Genomic DNA, 19,461 nt, shown 5'->3' with positions numbered 1-19,461 from the left:
CCATTAAGCGGTACAATTCGCCATGCACTTTACCCGATCCAATCGTCTTCCCCGAGTCCAGCTCTGAAAAACACAATGAGTAGGAAAAAAGTCACTTTGCAATTTAGAGATTTGGTAATACCGCTCATGGAAAGAAGGTTAGTGGTAAACTTGGGAATATGTAGCACAGAAGACAAAGTAAGGGAAGGGGAGCATCCGATGGATCCTTTCCCGGAGATAGAGGAGAGGGACCCATCGCAATTTTAACCTTATCTTTCCCGAAGCAGGAAAATATGAATGGAAGAGGTTAGAAGAACCTGTCATATGATCAGTGGCACCGAGTCTATAATCCATGGAGTGGAGACAACGATGCGCAATGACCAGCAAAGGAAATACCGACGGGCAAAGAAGGAACCGTATTGGCGCGGATGTAGTAGAGGCAGCGGAAGTGTGTAGCGCACGGAGAGCTTGGAGTTCTTCCGAGAAACCAATATCGTAGTGGGGCCTGGAGCTACACTTTCGATGATTGGCTTTGTTTTTAGGCTTAGCACAACCCTCTTTGGCCTCAAAATCAGCAGGCTTCCCATGTAGTTTCCAACACTGTGCCTTAGTGTGATACGGTTTGTGGCAATGATCACACTTCACAGGCTCTTTGGCTGTAGCAGCGGTAGCAATACTCTCAGAAGAAGTAGTTGTGGTGGAGTCAGAAGCCTTTAAGGCTGATCTCTCAACTTTAGGAGCAACTATCATAGCAGCCCGTTGAGTCTCTTCACTGTGAACATATGAAAAAGTTTCCTCTAAAGAGGGGAAAGGAACCCTACCAAGGACCTGCACCCGAATAGGATCATAATCATCATTAAGGCCAGCCAAAAAATCATACACCCGAAACTGGTCCACATAGGAGTGATAGGCGAATGTCGGCGAGAGTAGTAGGCTGAAATCGAGCATAATGATCCAGTTGCTGCCATAAGCATTTGAGGGCAGCATAGTACTTAGTGACAGATAACTCCTTCTGAGTAGTGTTTTGAAGGGTCTTCCTGATCTCATAAACCCGTGCACCACTTCCCGATCGGCCATAGGTTCCCTTGACAGCAGTCCATATCTCGAGTAGCAGAGTGTCAAGGAGGAGATACTGGCTAGAGAGGTCGAGGTGCATAGAATTCAAAACAAAGGACATGACCATAGCATTGTTGGCAGCCCATTTAGTACGGGCAGCACCTTCCTCGAGGGGTTGTTTGGTGGTGCTAGTAAGGTGTCCAGTGGAGGTTTCTACCAGCCACAGTCAAGGAGAGAGATCTGGCCCATATGAGATAATTGGTGCCATCTAGTTTAATGGCGGCAGCATAAGGGAGGAATTCTGTCGGGACTGAGAATCCCCTCCGAGTTGGCTGTGGTAACATCTGAATCTCCCATGGTGTATAAAACTTGGGCAGCAATGATGTAAAAAAACCAGTAACTTCTGATGAGGGAATAAGAAACCCTAAATTTGAAAAAATTTAGGAATAGCTTAAAAAAGTTGCAGGTCTGAATCTGATTTAGTTTGGATTCAAAAAAACTGCAATCTGAAAGTATGTAGGTGTAGATCAACAAGTGCAGGAACCAATCTCCAAGAAAAATACAGAAATCCAGCTTGAAAAAGGTAGTAGCTCGATCTCCAAGGCTTGGAGGAAACCTGTGGCAGATTCTGATCACACCCAAGTTTATATAATCTTCAGTGAGGTGGCATTGAGGGCAGCAGCTAAACCTTCATTGGATCACCTCAAAGGTGCTGCCCTGAATGAGAGAGAGAGTCCGAGAGTGGTGGAGAAGAAGAAGACCTGTAGCCGAGAGAGTTGGAGAAGAAGAAGAACCAGAAAATTTGAGGGGAGGAGCTGCTCTTCAGATCAGATCAGAGGTGGCTCTGATACCGTGTTAGAAGCCACGAAATATAATGCTTGAGTGATCATAATCGATCACACAGGCCCTGTATTTATATTAAGCTGAATAATAAAGAATCCAAGTACAAATAAGAATCTACCTCAGTCCTAATCCTATTAGGGATTCCTAGTACAACTAGGAATACCAAACTAGGACTTGGCTGAGGGAGAAAAACAATAAAAAAGAGAAAAATAAAAGAGGGAATAAAGAGGGAAAATCCTAATATGACTAGGAGTACTTCCCCAATCGGGTAGGGGACAGTCCTAATAGAATTAGGACTGCTTACCCCAATCGGGTAAGGGATAAGTAGCCTATTTCAACAGAAATTAAGTAAAGATCAAAATTTCAAAAGGTTGTTTCAAAGTGATGCTTCTATATCAATTTTCTGGGCTTGGGCTTCCTGAATTTCTCAGCTGGTTTCACAGGTTTATAAAGGCTGCAATTGGAGTTGTATGAGAGAGAAGGGGTTGGCAGTAGATATATAATGGGGATATTGTCTAAAAATGTAAGAGTGGGAATTAGGAAGTATTTTGAATGGCTTTGATGAAAGTTTGGCGTTCAGTATTCAAGAAAAACAGTGCTTAAAAGAAATAGAATAATTAAAGGAGCATATGAGAAATAGGAGAAGAGGATACTCTCTTCTAGAAGAAATTGAAGTTGTGCAAGCCTTGCTCATGACAGAAAGCATTGCACCTTTAATTTGCAGCCAAAGAATTACTACAAGCATCTACAAATTCAGTCTTATGTAGTACAACCCCTTCTCTTATCTTTTAATGCTATCCCTGCTCATCTTCTTCTTAATGCTCCAGCTAAAAATGGAAATTGTGATTTCTGATGTAACTTTTTACAGTCAAGGTTCGTTGTTTCGGTCAAAACTTGGTAAGTTTTGGCTCCTAGTTTCGAAGCCTAAATGTCCAAATTAAGTCCCGAACCTTCTGGGAAAACCCTATTTTAGGCCCTCTAAAAAGAGTGAAACTCTTAGATGATAAAAAAAACACACCCAAATTGATAGTTTGGCTTTGAACCCTAGATTGGTAGTGTACGCTATACACTACTGTATACTTTCTCTAATATAACCTATTTAACACAAAATTTAGTATTAAAACACACATAATTTAGCTAAAATAACTAAATAAGCATTAAAAATGAATAAACATAAAATTAGAAACCGATTTCATAAATATCAAATGTTATACATGGTTTCATTATAAATATTCTGAAGAGTGAAGCATATAAGCAAGTTACATTTGACCCCTTTGCCCGTCCTCTATGTCTACTCTTAACATATAAAAAATTGAAGGCCATGTTAAAGTTTATGTAATAAGGGTACTTTGAGTACTTTATGTCATTATCTTGTATTGTGTTTTTCCTTTTTTACCTCCCTAGGCTACCTTATGTTAGCATGGGGGTATGTATGTAATTTCCCATGACATAAGCAAGTGAATATAGGGGGAGAGAAATTGATTCTCTCCTCAAGTCATTGTACACATCATCTCTCTTCTTCCTCTCATTCTCTCCTCTCCTCTCTTCTTCTCTCTTTTTGATCCTTGCATTACTTTCAACTTGGTATCAGAGCTGGTTTGAGAGTCAACCAGCAGCTTGTACAGCCATTTTGCCTCTCTTTGGAACCCTAGAAGAGCAGGGGCTCCAATAAAGGCTGTACCATGTAATGGCCCTAGTCTCATCCATCATCTGTTGGAGGTGGGACTGGGCTTGTTAGAATGACCCAAGGGTCCCCTTTCAACCCCAATGGGCTTGGTTGCTAAATTTATGAGTTGTTGGAGCACAACTCATTTTCCAATGGACTATAGGTATTGCCAACGTGTTTTTTCCCTTTCTTTTATCTGAAATGCTATGTGTGACGCTTCTGATTGCTGTGTGTTGGTGAGTTACCTTCTTTGGGTTTTATGAGTTGTCATGGGATGAAGCTACACCTTGAAAGTTGTATTTGGTTTCAGTTTCTTCAAGTTTTATGGTTTGCCTTCTTGCTAGATATTTTTTTTCTCGAGTACTGGGAAGGAGCTTCTGGGTTGAGTGTGTACTCCCCATTTGGTTTGGATATCCAACCAACTTTCTAAGTGTGTTCATACATCATGTCAGAGGTTAGTGGACTTATGAATCTCCGGCTAGTGGGTTGAGTAGTACCAACCCCAGTCTGGTTGCTTTGAAAACCCTAATGCCCAGATATCCATTGTGAAGTTGGACAACACCAACTATTTGGATTGGGTGTACTTAATGAAGCTGTCTCTGTGAAGTCAGGGGAAGTTAGGGTACATCATTGGTACCATTAAGGCCCTTAATTCATGTGATCTAACATATTAGAAATGGGAGACCAATAATTCAACCGTTATGACTTGGTTGATTTTTTTTTCTATGAAACCTGAGATTGGTAGGAGGTTTATGAGAAAGGAGATTGCCAAGGATATTTGGGATAGTGTCTTTAAGACTGGGTGACTCGGCAAAGGTCTACCAACTCCTCTAAAAGGTTATCACAATTAAGCAAGGAGACAGGGCTATCTCTAAGTATTATAACACAATTATTGGTCTCTTGGGAGGAGTATGATCACTATAGGGACCTCCAACTGTTCAACCTCGAGAATAAATCAAAGGTATAAAACACTTGAAAAGGAGCGTGTTCTGGTTCTCCTTGGTAGAGGAATATGAACCAATCTGGGTGTAAATTTTGGGCCGGTCACCTTTTTCATCTTTAGATGAAGTATCTAATTACTTGTAAAGTAAGGAGACCCAAAGAGTGGGCATGGAAATTGTATCATCTCTTGAGAGGTTTGCACTTTCCTCTAGCTCCCATATAGATTGGCGTGGTGGAGGAAGAGGCCAAGGACCAAACTTTGGGGATGACAAAGACAGGCTTCGGTGTGACCATTGTGGTAGACCCAGACACACTAGGGAGAATTGCTCCTCTTGGTATGCGTGGTGGCAGGAGAAGGGGAGCTAGAGCATCCCCCCCTTCTTGACTTGCTCTGTGATGGCTGAAACTGAACCCGTCTGGCATTCATCTGAACTACAGGCAGACCACAACTCCCTCACTCCAAAATATCTTGCAGCCTTTTTATGGGTTATGTCACAATTGGGTAGCTCTTTTTCCCCGACAATAGTGTCGGATTCTCTGGCCTCGACCTTGTAGGTCTTTACATCCACCCCTTCCACTGCCTTTGGAGCCACCGATCGCATGGCTAGTATGTCTCAGTACTATGATTCATATTCTGTCTGCTTTGGTAGGGATAAGGTTAAAGTTGTTGATGGTTTTCTTTCCTTTATTTCTAGTAAGGGTAGTGTTCATGTTACCTCTTCTATTTCCCTTGACTTTGTTCTTCATGTTCCTAACTGTTCCATTAACCTCTTATCATCTCACAAAATTCTTGAATTGTTGTGTCACCTTCTTTCCTTCTCATTGTCTTTTTTAGGATTTAGTGACAAAGAGGATTATTGGCAATGGATGTGAGGAGAAAAGTCTTTTCCTTCTTGAACCCAAAACATCCTTTTTGACTACAACTCAGTCTTATGTGTGTGGGCGTAGTGACAACGACATTATTGATTCTGTGATGCTTTGGCATCAACACTTAGGCTACCCCTTTTTTGGTGTTATGTTGAAGCAGTTGTCACACACTCACACCTGTTTTCTTCTATTTCTACTTCCCATGTATTTCAATGTGAACCATTTTTGTTCGCTAAACATTGTCATTCCTCTTATTCTTACTATGGAGATAGATCTACTGTTCCTTTTCATATTGTGCATTCTGATGTTTGGGGGACCTATTCCCACCACTTATTTATTTGGTTATCACTATTTCATCTCATTTGTTAATGATTGCTCCCGCACCATCTAGACCTTTTTTTATTAAACACAAAATTTATGTCTATGATGCTTTCAAAATTTTTTATCAAATGAGTTGTACTCAATTTGATACTAGAACTAAAATTATTCCCTCTGACAGAGGGGGAGAGTAAATGTATGGTGTATTCCAAAACTTTTTTTTACCGATAGTGGCGTTGTCCATCAGCTTGCTTGTGTTGACACATCCAAACAGAATGGGATAGTTGAACAGAGAAATCGTCATTTATTGGAAGTCACTTGGAGTATACTATTTGGTATGCATGTCCCTAAGACCTTTTGATCTAAGCCTTTCTTACTGTTGCCTTTTGATAAACCTTATGCCCTCTAGTATCCTTTGTTCCAAGTCCCTTTTAGAAATTATGTCCCCTCAAGTTTCTGCGTTCTCTCTTTCTCCCAAGGTGTTTGGGACTTTGGGTGTGTGGGTGCTATGTTCATGTTAACGAGTTTGCTGGGAACAAATTTGATACTAAATCCCTCAAATGTCTTTTCCTTGGGTATTTCCCTTCTACCAAGGGCTGTAAGTGCTACCATCTGTCTTCCCGAAGGTGGTTTCTCTCCAATGATGTTACTTGCTTTGAATCTGTGCCTTTCTTTACTCTTCCTTTGCACCCTCTTCAAGTCTTCAGGGGGAGAATAGTGGGAGTGAAGGCTGTTGATGTCACCCCCTTTCTTCCACCTTTGCGTATTCCTCCATTTCTGCTTGATGTGGGAAAATCAAGGAGGTGGATGTTGTTGATGTTTAAGATCATTCAGGGGAGCTGAAAATGAGTTACTTGTTTACAAAAGCAAGGGAAAGAAGACCTGCAAAGAGTCCTCTTTGGATGCACATCCTAAGCTCTATTATCCTGAGTCAGGTAATACTCCTTTCCCTCCTTCTGTGTTAGATCTTCCCATTGATGTTCGAATGGAACGAGAGCTTGTACTAATCATGTAGCCAAGTTGTTTCCTATGATGCTATTTCTCCTATAGGTGTTGCTTTCTCAATTTCTCTTTCCTCTTGTCTCGTTCCCAAGAATGTCATTGAAGCCATGTTTGACGGTCCGACCTAAAGTGGAAGGGAGCCATGTGTGAGAAAATGATGTCCTTTGAGAAGAGTTGTACTTGGAAGCTGACTGATCTTCCTAAGGGGAGAGTTCCGGTTGGATGTAGATGGGTTTACTCAATCAAGTGTCGATCATATGGCATTGTTGAGGGATATAAGGCTAGATTGGTGGCCAAAAGATATAGTCAAGTGTATGAAATTGACTGTCAGGAGACATTTGCTCCTACGGCTAAACACAATTCGATAAGAGTTCTCTTATCATTGGCAGCCAATAGAGACTGGCCATTGTATCAGTTAGATGTAAAGAAAGTGTGTTTTCTTAAGAAAGCTCTATATAGCCTTAAACAGTCCCCAAAGGCTTGGTTCAAGAGGTTTAGATAAGTTATTCTGAAGAATGGATATACCCAAAGTCAAGCTAACCATACTCTATTTAACCGGCAATGTAATGGTACCATCAAAACCCTAATTATTTATGTGAATGACATTGTGGTGACTGAAAATGACAGGGAGGAGATAAAATGACTGTACTCTTACTTAGCTCTACAGTTTGAGATCAAGGACCTTGGATCGTTGGAATATTTTTTGGGAATTGAAGTGTCAAGGTCACTGAGGGAAATAAATATATGTCAAAGAAAGTTTGTGCTGGATTTGTTGAAAAAAAAAAAAAGAATGTTGGGTTGTAAACCAGTAAACTCTCCTATTGAGCAAAATCACAAGTTAGGAGAAGATTGTGGACCTTCCCTTATTGATGCTAGGAAGTACCAGAGGTTAGTGAGTTAGCTGATCTATCTCTCTTTGACTCACCTAGATATCACCCATGTGGTTGGAGTGGTGAGTCAGTTTATACATGCTCCCAAAAGTGGGCGTTTATCGCATCCTTAGGTACTTGAAGTCTACCCAAGGAAAAGGTTATTGTATACCAGACACAACCATTTGAGGATAGAAGGCTACACTGATGCTAATTGGGCAAGATCTGTCTCTGATAGGTCTACATCAGGATATTGTACATTTGTGGGTGATAACCTGGTTACATAGAGAAGCAAAAAGCAAATGGTTGTGGCTAGATCAAGTATAGGGGCAGAATTTACAGACATGGCTCATGGAGTGTGTGAACTTTTATGATTGAAAGGGTTGGTCCAAGAGTTGGGGTTTGATATTTAGGAGTATATAAGGTTTTATTGTGATAACAAGGTTGCTATAAGTATAGTCCACAATCTTGTGCAGCATGATCAGACAAAGCACATTGAGGTGGATTGACATTTCATTAAAGAGAAAATTGACTCTCGCTACATCTGCACTCCTTTTGTGAAAATAGCAGACCATTTTGTTGATATCTTCATCAAAGGGCTCGTCTCTCACCAGTTCAATACTCTTCTGTGCAAGCTGGGAATGTATAACATTTATTCTCTAGATTGAGGGGGAGTGTTAGAGTTAATGTAACAAGGGTACTTTGGGTACTTCTTCATTATCCTGTATTGTGTTTTTCCTTTTTAACCTCCCTAGGCTATCTTATGTTAGCATGGGGGTATGTATGCAATTTCCCATGACATAAGCAAGTGAATATAGAGGGAGAAAATACACATCCTCTCTCTTCTTCCTCTCATCCTCTCCTCTCTTCTCTTCACTCTTTTTGATCCTTGCATTACTTTCAAATGGCCTACCACTAAGTATTTACCCTCTGTTTTGCAAAATTCATTTTTGGAAAAAGTGATATACCTTCAAGTTTGAATTTTACAAAAAATTTCCAGAAATGCAGCAAATTGTCGGTGTAGATGCATTTTGTACAGAAATAGGGTGATTCAGCCAAAAATCACAAAAACTGAGATTTTCTAGGATGTTTCCCTCTTTGGAGTTGAAACTAGCGAAATAGGTCAATATTTGAACACATTTCGATCAAAACCATGCATTTTATAAAAAGGGTCTGAAACGATACGGAACCCAGAACATGGTCGAAATTTTGTTTTTCGATCTAAACTTGGTAAGACCCGAGTATCGTACCTGGTTACATTTCGACCTTTGTCAAAACTGAAAACTTCCATGAAAATTTATTTCGACAGAAATTTCAAATATTGTTTACAGGAAAATAATCACATATCTGGTCCCTGATATAATTTTTACTTACTGCGGTATTACAGGATTAAAAGAACATGATATTGCTGCAGTTACTAACTTGTTCTATTGTAATTCTTTCCAACTTCAATAAAATGTACAGTATCATTCTTGGTTCCTCATCTGTAATTGCTTTCCAATCATATTTGATGTGGTCCAGGTATGCCTCTTCTTTCCATTTTGTGGGCGACTATGTGGATGAAAAACCAGTAGATTTCATGGGCAGGCAGAAAACAAGGATTGTTGCAATTGATGCATTATGCAGCCCAGGAATGAGACAGTATAGACCTGAATGCCTCCTCCGGTATGTTAAAGATTTTGACCTTGCAGATTATATATGGAACTGCCATCCTGCATTTCAATAAAAGAGATTTAGAAAAGACACCATTGATTGTCTACTTACTGCTCCATTGGGTAGTAGATCAGCGCTGTGGGTACTTTCAGAACACCATGTTGACTTCTTATCCCAGAGATGGCATGTATTTATCTAGCTTCGGTTGAGAAATTTTTCTTTTTCACAATGCAAATCTGACAGGACCCCACTAACCCATTTAGTAAATGAATCATTTTAAGGCTGCGGGTGTTAACCTGCTCGACCCCCTTCACTCAAACTGTTTAATAGTACATAAAAAATTATGTAAGGCCTTATTAAACAAAATAAGGGTTGTAGAGCGGTGATGTGATTATTGTATTTTTTATTCTTGAGATCCCGAGTGCAATCCATGTTATAGTTACTCTTCGAAAGAAAATTTAACTCTGTTAACCTTGAGCTGTAATTTCGTGTTGTCCTTACACAACCCATTTAGTAAATGTTCAGTTGTGTTATGTTCATTTTGACGGGGTAATACAAGTCATGTTTGTGTTGATATTTCCTAACCATTAACCACTTTATTAAGTGGATTATATTTGGGTTTATGCAAATTGAAGATGACACATCAGACACGACATGAATACAACCAAACATTACCCATTGTCTCCTCTAATTCCAGGCAAGTTTCCAGTTCCCACCCTTAATTATCCTAACTGCACCATTTTTTATCAGCCAAAAAGCAAAATTTTGTTAATGAGAGTTTTCAGGTAATTTCCCAAAAAGAGAAGAGCCTGCACATATAAGGGTGTGCAATAATGAGAGAGAATTTCCAAAAAACGATTAAGAGCAAATATTCAAATAAAGATTATACATCCTTTCTGTCTGAAACTGTGTCGTAGATTTAAACTACGATTGCACCATAGAGATCCAATTAAAAAGAAAAGAAGTAGGTTTTTTTTTGTTTTGTTTTTAAACGGTCTGGGGAATGGAAATGGAACTTCATTTTGGTTCTCCCCGAAAACAACCATCTTTTTCTAAATCCATTTTAAAAGAAAGAAAAAAAATCAATTGTGAAAAGAAGTACAAGGAGACTAGATAAGCAAGGTGATGGAGCGGCTGACAGAATCAAACTTTACAACAGAAAAATGAGAGGACAGGGACCATATATCTCTAAGTAAAGAGTACGCTTCCCAAGAGATCAGATTTGCTTTATATTGATAGAATTGATCTAGGCCTTACAATCAGAGAAGATCATCTTGAACACTTCAGAACCAAGGATTTCAGGATCAGGGGAAGATCCAAAACAGGCTTTGCTGCTATAAACCACCTGTTGCAGATCGAACAACGACACCACTACCTGATAATCTCGTCTTGATCCAAGCCCCACTGTTTACAAACAGCATTGTAAATCTTAAAAAAGATTTATGGGTTTGACTGTTTAACTATCTCTACCAGTCACTTTTCTATACCTTATAATGAGTTCCATAGTTTGTGCAGAATATGAATAAAGCATTTCTGTCCTCAGTTTGATGGTTTATCATTAGAAGGCTAAGCCTCTAGGGCCCATATGGAGATTATACACAACCTGTATCTGGGGAATATGCCTTCTCTAATATGTTAAGTCTCTATTCTTGGCACATTTTGCTTTTGATAGTGAGAGTTTGCATCTATCAGAAGAGAGAATTTTGTTAGCCAGGCACACCATTTTGGATGAAGTTCCTGTATCTAATATTTTTGGTGAAACAATTTCTAGCAAGTTAAAATTATAAGGGCCTATTTGCTTATAAGGGAGTATTGTTGATCTATGACTGTCACTGGGGGGGGGGGGTGTTCAATCAGTGACCTAAATTCTTCCCCCCCCCCTTTTTTTTTCTCCCTCAAACTGATACTGGTTGCCACTGTTGGTATTTGACTGATAATCACGCATTCATGTACACACCCCAGACTGACTGTCAAAGGCTCTACCATGTGTGTATATCCATCGTGCAGAACACACACTTCCAATTTTGGTACAAGCACAATACAGAAGTCCACACCCACAACACAGAATATATGTGATTCGGCAAGTTGCCTACATCCACAGAGCAATGCTATTGGGGCTTCGTATTTGCTCAATGCATTACTTTTGCTATACCTACAGCTGGGAGCACCTACATGGGCCACACCCAAATTTTCCCAACATAGGATTGAGAGGGCATTACAATGCCAGGACACTAGATAGAACCCACTATTAGGGAGCACCCACTGAACACACTTTGTAGAAAACAAAGTTTGGGCTTATAACAGTGCCCTACAATCATGTATAGGCTAGTTTAGGTTCTCAACATGCAACACCTTATACTAGCAGTAATACAAGATGCAAAAAACAATTGAAGTAAATGGGAGATGAAAAACCTTACAACCCTTTGTTTGTATTAGATTCAAATGTTCTGTGATGTCCTTGAGATTCTATGGAGCCCACTGGAATTATCAACTTTTCCCTTGTATGGAGAAACTTGAGCTTTCAAGTGTGCCTTTGCATGGAGGGGACCACACACATCTTTTCTCTCTTCTTTCTTGCTTGCTTGTCTTCAATAGCTTCCATTCAATGCACCATTAACTTGTTCCAGCCTTATTGCTTCTTCTGTGACTTTCTTTCTCAGGAAATGATATCTGATGGCAATATGCTTTGTCCTTGAGTGCATGACATGATTTTTTGAGACGTTGATGGCACTGGTATTGTCACTGTAAATCACTACAGGCCTATCAACTTCAATGCTCAAATCCTTCAACATTTGCTTCATCCATAACATCTATGTAGAATAGAATGCGGCTGCTATCAGTGCTATGTGTTTAGCCTTTCCAGCCCAATCTGCATCCGAGAATGCTGTCAATGTAAAATCCTTGGTCCTGAGTGATGCAGATTCATCACCCAAATGGGCTTATTTTATTAGAAATAAGTCTAGGGTTGGGATATATACATGTTGGGCCCTTGTTCCCAAGGGTTTTCTATGTATTAGGCCACTTTAGTGGGCCTGAAATAGGGGTATATAGGTTGCATACGGGATTAGCCCAATACTTAGTCTTATTTTTGTGTTTTTAATTGAACCGGTTTAAATTGGTTGCATTCAATTGGTTCAATTGATCTAATTTAAGTGAAGTGATCCTATTGGCTAAGAGGTTCTTATATCCTATTGGCTAGTAGGGAATTTTCTTTTATCGTAAGTAGTTTAAGTTGTTTTTAAGTCATTAGGACTCTATTTTGAGTCTAAGTTGTTTTTAAGTCATTAGGACTCTATTTTGAGTCTATTTCAGTTTCCTAGTCAGTTTAAGTTAGCTAATAGGTTAAGGATTGGGTTAGGCCATTCCTTTTTAGTGTTTAAGTCTAACTTTGAGTCTTTTATATAAGGTTCTAAGGGGGCCAAGTATTGAACACGAATTTGATTAATGAAAAAGCTTTTGTTTGCTGCCATAGCTGTTGCTCTGCTTTGTTGAGTGTTGCCTTGTGAGTAATATCAAGGTGAGGGATTGGTGGACTCCGATCGACTCCTTGCATCTTGTAGATCGGGAGGTCCTTCTTCTAGTTCTTCAAAGCTGCTACCATTGAAGATTTAATCTTTCAAGTAAGTAGTTTATTAATTCAGCATTTAACCTTCTTCTAATCCTCTAACCTAAACTCCATTAAACCTGCAACTCCCTCCTCAACTAGGACTTGCTTGTAATTCCAGATTTAGCTTACACCCTCAAACCCTACTTCCAGCCCACATTCCCTACATCACTCCCCCGCACTCGACCTTAACCCTAGCCTTTAGTATTCACTCTAACCCCTCCATTCCCCCATTCCATTAAACCCTAAAACCTGCAACTCAATTCTGCCCTAAAACGCAGAATTTTAAAACCTTCCCAAACCCTAACTTCTTTATACCAAAATAACCCCCTAGACCTGCCCATTAATACCCTATAAACCTCTTTCCTAAAATCTGCCCCTAAACCCTAGATCTCACAAACAGTCCATTTTCATAAGGCCTCTAACCCGAAACCCTAGATTTCCAACTTCATCCAAATTGATCCAAACCTACACCAATAGACTCATAAAAACCTGCACATCATTACCAAATAAAACCCTAGCTCGAAACCCTAACCCTAACCCTCATTCTGCCCTAATTAGCCTAAGCTGTCCCAATCGGCCAGCCTTGTTAGGTGAACCCATTAACCTGGCTCCTAATGGGATTATTCCTACCTAGGACTACATTACTGAGATACCATAGGCCATAGTCAATGCCCTACTGGTATCCTTTAAGTACCTGAAAATCCTCTTCACAGATACTACATGAGTCTCCTTGGGCCCTGCCCGATATCTTGCTACCATAAACACAGCTTGCAAGATATCCTCCGTACTAGTTGTCAAGTACAAGAGGCTTCCAATCATTGACCTGTTAGAGGTGTGGTCAACTGATGGTGATGCATCATCTTTGATCAGTTTGCATCCAGTCATCATGGGTGTACTGACAGGCTTACAGTATCATGAGTGTACTGATGGTGATGCATCATCTTGATCAGTTTGCATCCAGTCATCATGGGCGTATTGACAGGCTTTTCAATATTTCTCTCACATACTTGGATTGTCAAATGAAAATTCCTTCATTGGAGAACTGATATTAATGAAGGAAACACATTACAATAATATCACCCAACATGGACTTTTCAAACATTGGTGGAGTTCCCAGACATTGCCGACCCCATTAAGTTGGGATAAGGCTGAGTTGTTGTTGTTGTTGTTGTTGTATGTTTATGATTATTCGTAATTCCTTTTGAGTAACTTATTGCTATTTTTCTTTCATTAACAAGCATCAACCCAAATGTTGGTTGCACCAGGGAGACTAATAAGGCATTCTGTGGATTTTTCGATCAATCAAAGCAGCATCTGTACCAGGAAACATTTCAAGTGGAAGCATTTTGTGGGGATAAGAATGCTCAGGAATTTGAAAGCCATAGTGGCAAGGCTGGGAGTGTCCAGGCGAGAACCTTGAGAAACCTTTTCTTATGGTGTATTTTTCAAATTTATATTGTCATGAAAAACTTTTGCTGCTACCATATTCTTTCTGGATTTCTTATCCCATGTTGTACTTTTTCTAGATGGACAGACCTCTTTCCTCTCCTGAGGGACTAAATGATGGAGCATCTATAGCTGAATTGATTAATAAATCTCATATCGAGCTGAGTAGGCAGTCTAAAGACCCACAAGATGATATTGGGATTGTAACAGGAAATTGGGGCTGTGGTGCTTTTGGAGGAGACCCTGAACTTAAGAGTATAATTCAGTGGCTTGCTGCTTCACAGGTAATTTTTTTACTCCGCTCCATCCATGTTCTAAATATATAAAATATAATACTGAACTAAAATAAAATTAATGCCAAATCCTTGGGGATAGTAGTAAAACAGAAGGTTCAGGAATAAAAGCCATATCACTGAATGAACAGATTTCCTTGTCACCAAGCTGATGGTTGCATTCATAGTTGTCAAGGTGCCTAGGTGCGACACTTACTGCTGTCTTGTCCTTCTCTAGAACAATGAGAGTATAAAAGGCCTCTCATGATGTTGAGCCTGCAGGCCAGGTTAAGTGTTGAACCATGCTTTTGTCTGCAAATTGTAGTGTCATGGGTTTGAAGTTTTAACCCAGTTTGAGTAGAAAATGTGATTTAACGCGGGAAGCTGCAATGTAAAATATAAAACTGAACTAAAAAAAATTGATGCCACATCCTTGGGGATAGTAGAAAAACAGAAGGTTCCGGAATAAAAGCCATATCACTGAATGAACAGATTTCCTGGCACAAAGCTGATGGTTGCATTCATAGTTGTCAAGGTGCCCAGGTGAACCAAGGGCGATCGAGGGGGTAAAAAACCAAGGCGACACTTACTGCTGTCTTTATCTTTTTTTTTTTTTTTGCTAGTATTCTTCAAAAAAGGCCTCTCATGATGCCTGCAGTCCAGGTTAAGTGTTGAACCTTGCTTTTGTCTGCAAATTGAAGTGTCATGGGTTTTAAGTTGTAGCCCAGTTTGAGTAGAAAATGTGACTAAAGGAGGAAGCTACAGATGGACGTTATGATGGTTCACCAACAATGATGTAGGGTGTTGATTTGGTGCACTGGGCCAGTTTGTGATGCAGAGCTTAGTATATACCTGTTTAAGAAGAAGAATCAAGACCCCATTTGAGGCCCATTGGTTTAAGTTATAACCAGCCCAGTCAAGTCCTTTTTTCTGCCCACCAGTTTAAGTTATGTTCAGGCCCACGCTTAGCCCCATATGGTTATAACTTAAGCCCATCATCGGCCATCGGTTTACTATATTGAGACCCATATAATGGCCATAGATTGGTGGAGATCCTGGACATATCTTGTGGTCCCATGTTGGAGAATATCTACTGTTATAGTTTCTATTTTTGATGTTATTCTTTTCCTCTTTTGTTTAAGTCATTAGATCTCCTAGGAAGTTTCTATTTTGTTTGATTGTAGGCTACGTAGCACGATTTTGGCAAACATATTGAGTCTTCTTCAATGAGACAACAGCTCCCATGGTGAAGTAGTGGCAACCAAGTTGGTGAGACCTGGGAATGGTAATGTAGGACAGGATTGAAGGTTCAACCAGTCCCAAAACAGGATCTGAAATCAGGGAAAAGGGTACAGCTTGATGGGGTAAGATTGGGTTGGATTGGAGGATTAATGGGTAGGCTTAGGATAAGGAGAAGGTGAGGGAATAGGTCTGGAATAACAGGGAAGTCAAGGGATTGGTCAAACAAATCTGGAGCAGGTTCTTCTTCTCTGCCGATTTGAGTAACAGGGTAGAAAACAGGGTTTTAATGGGTTTTGGGAGAAATTCTGTAGCAGATAATCTGCTGGGTAGAATGGGATGAAACAAGGATCGAGTGGAAGTCTTAGTGGGGGGAAGGTTTGCTGAAAAGATGGGAGGAAGTTGATGGTTGGATTGAGCCGGGGAGGGGAGTAATGGAATTAGAAGGTTAGTCCAAAAATAGAAACTAACCAAGGATTTGCAGTGCAGGCAACAACAGTGAGCCTCGGCTGTAGTAGAATGGTCTTCTAAGGTCTTGAAAGCTTGAAGGGGATGAATAATAGCAACTGGAAGAGACCTCCTAGGCTTCCCACTGCAAGGAGTCAGCTAGATCAGACACCAGCTCCTTGTCCAAGGATCAAACACCAAGGGAAAACTTCAGTAGAAGTAAACTTGCATGGTAGCAGTAGTTGAATATCAAATCGTGGGCTTCTTGCTGCCCCTAGGTTGCTTTTATTAACTGAGGAAAAGAGGTGAAGGATTCAAAACTGGAAAGTCTCAAAATTAGAAACTTCCAATTTGGACCTTTCTTGAGATACAAGACACTATCAGCCCAAATAACTCATGGCTGATGTGAGACTGACTTTCTACTAACAACTTAAACAAGTAAAAGGACTTACTACCCTATGGGACCATAACTTAAATTAGACCAGCTGAACCAACTGGTTCACTGGTTTATTACAGGACTCAAGAATTAAAACATAGCAACCCAATAGAACAGCACTGTTCACGTGAACAGTGTTACACCAACAGTTGGCTGCCAAGGTAGGCAGCAGCCTTCTTCTTCTTCTTCTTCCTTGAATACACCCTTGGTTCTACATCAAATGGTGGGTGGTGAAGCCTTACCTAGGTCTTGGTGGTGAAAGTGTGAAATCAGACCATATCCTCTCTTTCCTTTCCTTCTTTCTTTATTTTTCTTAGGGCATTCCATATCGACAAAAAACCACACCAAATTCCATAGCTTTGAGTCCACTATCTCGATCATGATTTTCCTACCCCCAGAGGTAAAGGAAAGGTCCTTCCCTTTTGGGACGGTTGTGGGAAAGGAGGGATTTGAACTCCCCAACACAAACCACGTGCTCTAATCCTCTGAGATACAGTCCCCACCCCTTGGTGATTCCCTGCCTAATACTCGCTGTTGTGGGAGTCCTCACTGTTATAACTTATAAGGACTGTTGTCTGAAGATTGAAGAGCATCACAGCTTGTGGCAGTGTTCTTACATTTCTGGTTTTTGTTTTGGTTTTGGTTTGATTCTCACCCCATTTTCTCCTTCATTTCCTTCCCTTATTCTTTGTTATTCTATTATTATTTATTCACTGTTCTGCAGGTTTTCTTCTTCAGCTCTCGGTCTAGTGTTTCTGTTCTAACCTAGTTGCAGGAGTTTGCGTCTTCAGTCCAGCCAATCCAGCCATTGGATTGGCCTAATTTTCTAATATTATTTGCTTCTCGGTTCTCTCTACCTTAGACTAGAATTGGCTGGTCAACTGACACGCAGATTGTGAGATATTGATTTAGAAGTTACTAAATTCTGTCTTTCTAGAGTTTCTATTTTCTGCTACCTATTGGTCCGGTAGATCCAACGAATGGACCAGCTTGATATTTGGAGGGCTTATACAACCTACTTAGAGGTCGACTCGATTCTAATTTGAGCCATATCCGATTGTTAGCTTTTGAGATATTAGAACTCCCTATATGCTGTCCTTTCACAAGTTAAACTTAGATTACTGTGATTCTGTACTGTGTTTATTGTTGTTCTCTAAATCTTATTTGGTTTACCTAGAACTCATCAGTTTGAGCACTGCAAGTTGAAAGACTTAGGACAGGGCCTGGATCCAGCCCTACTGGGATGGCTTGGCCTGGGCAGGCTGAGCATAATGGTATGTAAAAGATTTTGGTCAGGACACCCCCGCCACATGATGTCCTTATACAGGCTGGTGGCCTACTGGACCAGCAGATATTTTTTTCTTTAAAATAAAAGCCAGCAGGAAATTTGGTGAGAAATACTAGCAGTTTCATAGACTACCAAAACATGTAACAACTAGCTTGTTTTTTTTTTTTTTTTTAAATATTGACCTTAGCCCAGCATACTGTTTTTTGTACACCATGTTGTGATGTTTTAGCTCTCTTTGATTTGTACTTATCTTCTTTAATAAATATTTTGGTTTATTTTTAAAACAGGGGGAAAAACCTAGGTACATAACTAAGCGAAGATTTTTTGAAATTTTATACCCCGAATAGAAACTTAAGTTACTACCTGCATGCACAAAGACGAGGGATATCATTCAATTTGATTGAACAAGATTGTACACTGATGTGTATGTCTTTGGGGTTTATGCATGTATGGATGGATTTGTTGGGCATGTGGAGTCAAAAGGCATTTGTACCAAGTGGTAGACGGTTTTGTGACGTTTAATGTGTTGTCATTGTTTGCAACCTTCTTGGCCATAGTAGTGCCAAGACATAGTGATGATGTGTGTTTGGTACTGTTGGAGAGCTTGGAGTGTTGCAGCAGAAGTAACTTCATAGGGGTATTGAGCTGTCCTTTGGTTGGTTTTTGTGGAAGCTCAGAACATGAGAAAGGAAGGCCTCTGAGTCAGCTTTCCATCAGTTCAAGTATCAGATCAATCCGATACTGGTATTTGAAGTTATAGCAAAAACATCCAACATGGTCTGTGTGCTTCAGGAGGGTGGTGTCTGCACATCAGTTGGATTCAAGGTCATTTTTGGAGTCCGTGGTTTGTTCCTGAGTTGAAGGAGTGTGCATGAGAAATGTAGCCCTTTGAGTCAGTTTTACATCGGAAAAAGAATCGGGTCAATCAAAGTTCGGACGAAGAAGATGTGGCCATTTTGGTAGAAGCGTGCATCTGCCAGTTTCAACGTCGAGCATAACAGTTTCCATGTCGAGAAGAATCATTTTAGTATCGAAATCTGTCGGAGGGTCGTAGACAGATTAAAGGCTGTACTAGACACCAAGACAGTGCCAATGGACACTCTAGATGTCGACACGGGCCATTTTAGTGTCTAATTTTGTTAACACACAACTTATTGGGCTTAAGTCAATTTTGCCTATAAAAGGGCCACAAAGGCCATTTGTCTAGTGTGTGAAAAAGAGAGAAAACCCCTAAAAAGGGAGAGGTAGAGACTATTCCAATCCAAGACCTTGATTCATCCATGCCTATGGCTCTTTGAGAAGTTTGAGAAAAAGAGAACTTCACCGTCTATTCCTCCTAGAAGGTGAGATTGAAAGGGAGAACATCGTCTCCAATTTCTTCCAGTTGAAGATACTCAGGTTAAAGGTAACTCATTGAGCAAATCCCTGTGTTTGTGATTCTAGGTTTATTTCATTGTTGAATAAACCTATTATCTTGTATGTAAGGGTTGGGATTTGAGATTGATTTTCATTATCATTTAAGGGCTATCAA

The 19,461-nt window shown here is 40.1% G+C and overlaps 1 protein-coding gene across 3 annotated transcripts in view; it reads left to right on the top strand.

The window, feature by feature from the left end:
* LOC122660465 (poly(ADP-ribose) glycohydrolase 1-like) overlaps positions 1-19,461 on the top strand; it is a 39,896-nt gene that overhangs the window by 16,013 nt on the left and 4,422 nt on the right. The window contains exons 7-10 of one of the 3 annotated variants that reach the window (XR_006332695.1): positions 9,064-9,207; positions 14,068-14,209; positions 14,329-14,532; positions 15,321-15,421. Coding sequence is in view for 2 of the 3 variants with exons in the window: in XM_043855778.1 (XP_043711713.1) it covers positions 9,064-9,207; positions 14,068-14,209; positions 14,329-14,532; positions 15,347-15,421 (565 nt within the window). In the remaining variant the exon portion in view is untranslated. The remainder of the gene's footprint in view (positions 1-9,063; positions 9,208-14,067; positions 14,210-14,328; positions 14,533-15,320; positions 15,422-19,461) is intronic. The other 2 variants (XM_043855778.1, XM_043855779.1) reach the window with 2 other exon arrangements.

This window comes from Telopea speciosissima, chromosome 4 (assembly GCF_018873765.1).
Source record: "Telopea speciosissima isolate NSW1024214 ecotype Mountain lineage chromosome 4, Tspe_v1, whole genome shotgun sequence".
In the NCBI taxonomy this organism is placed as follows: Eukaryota; Viridiplantae; Streptophyta; class Magnoliopsida; order Proteales; family Proteaceae; genus Telopea; species Telopea speciosissima.
The sequence above is the reverse complement of the archived record's forward strand: the minus strand, read 5'-3'. Positions and strand labels throughout refer to the sequence as shown.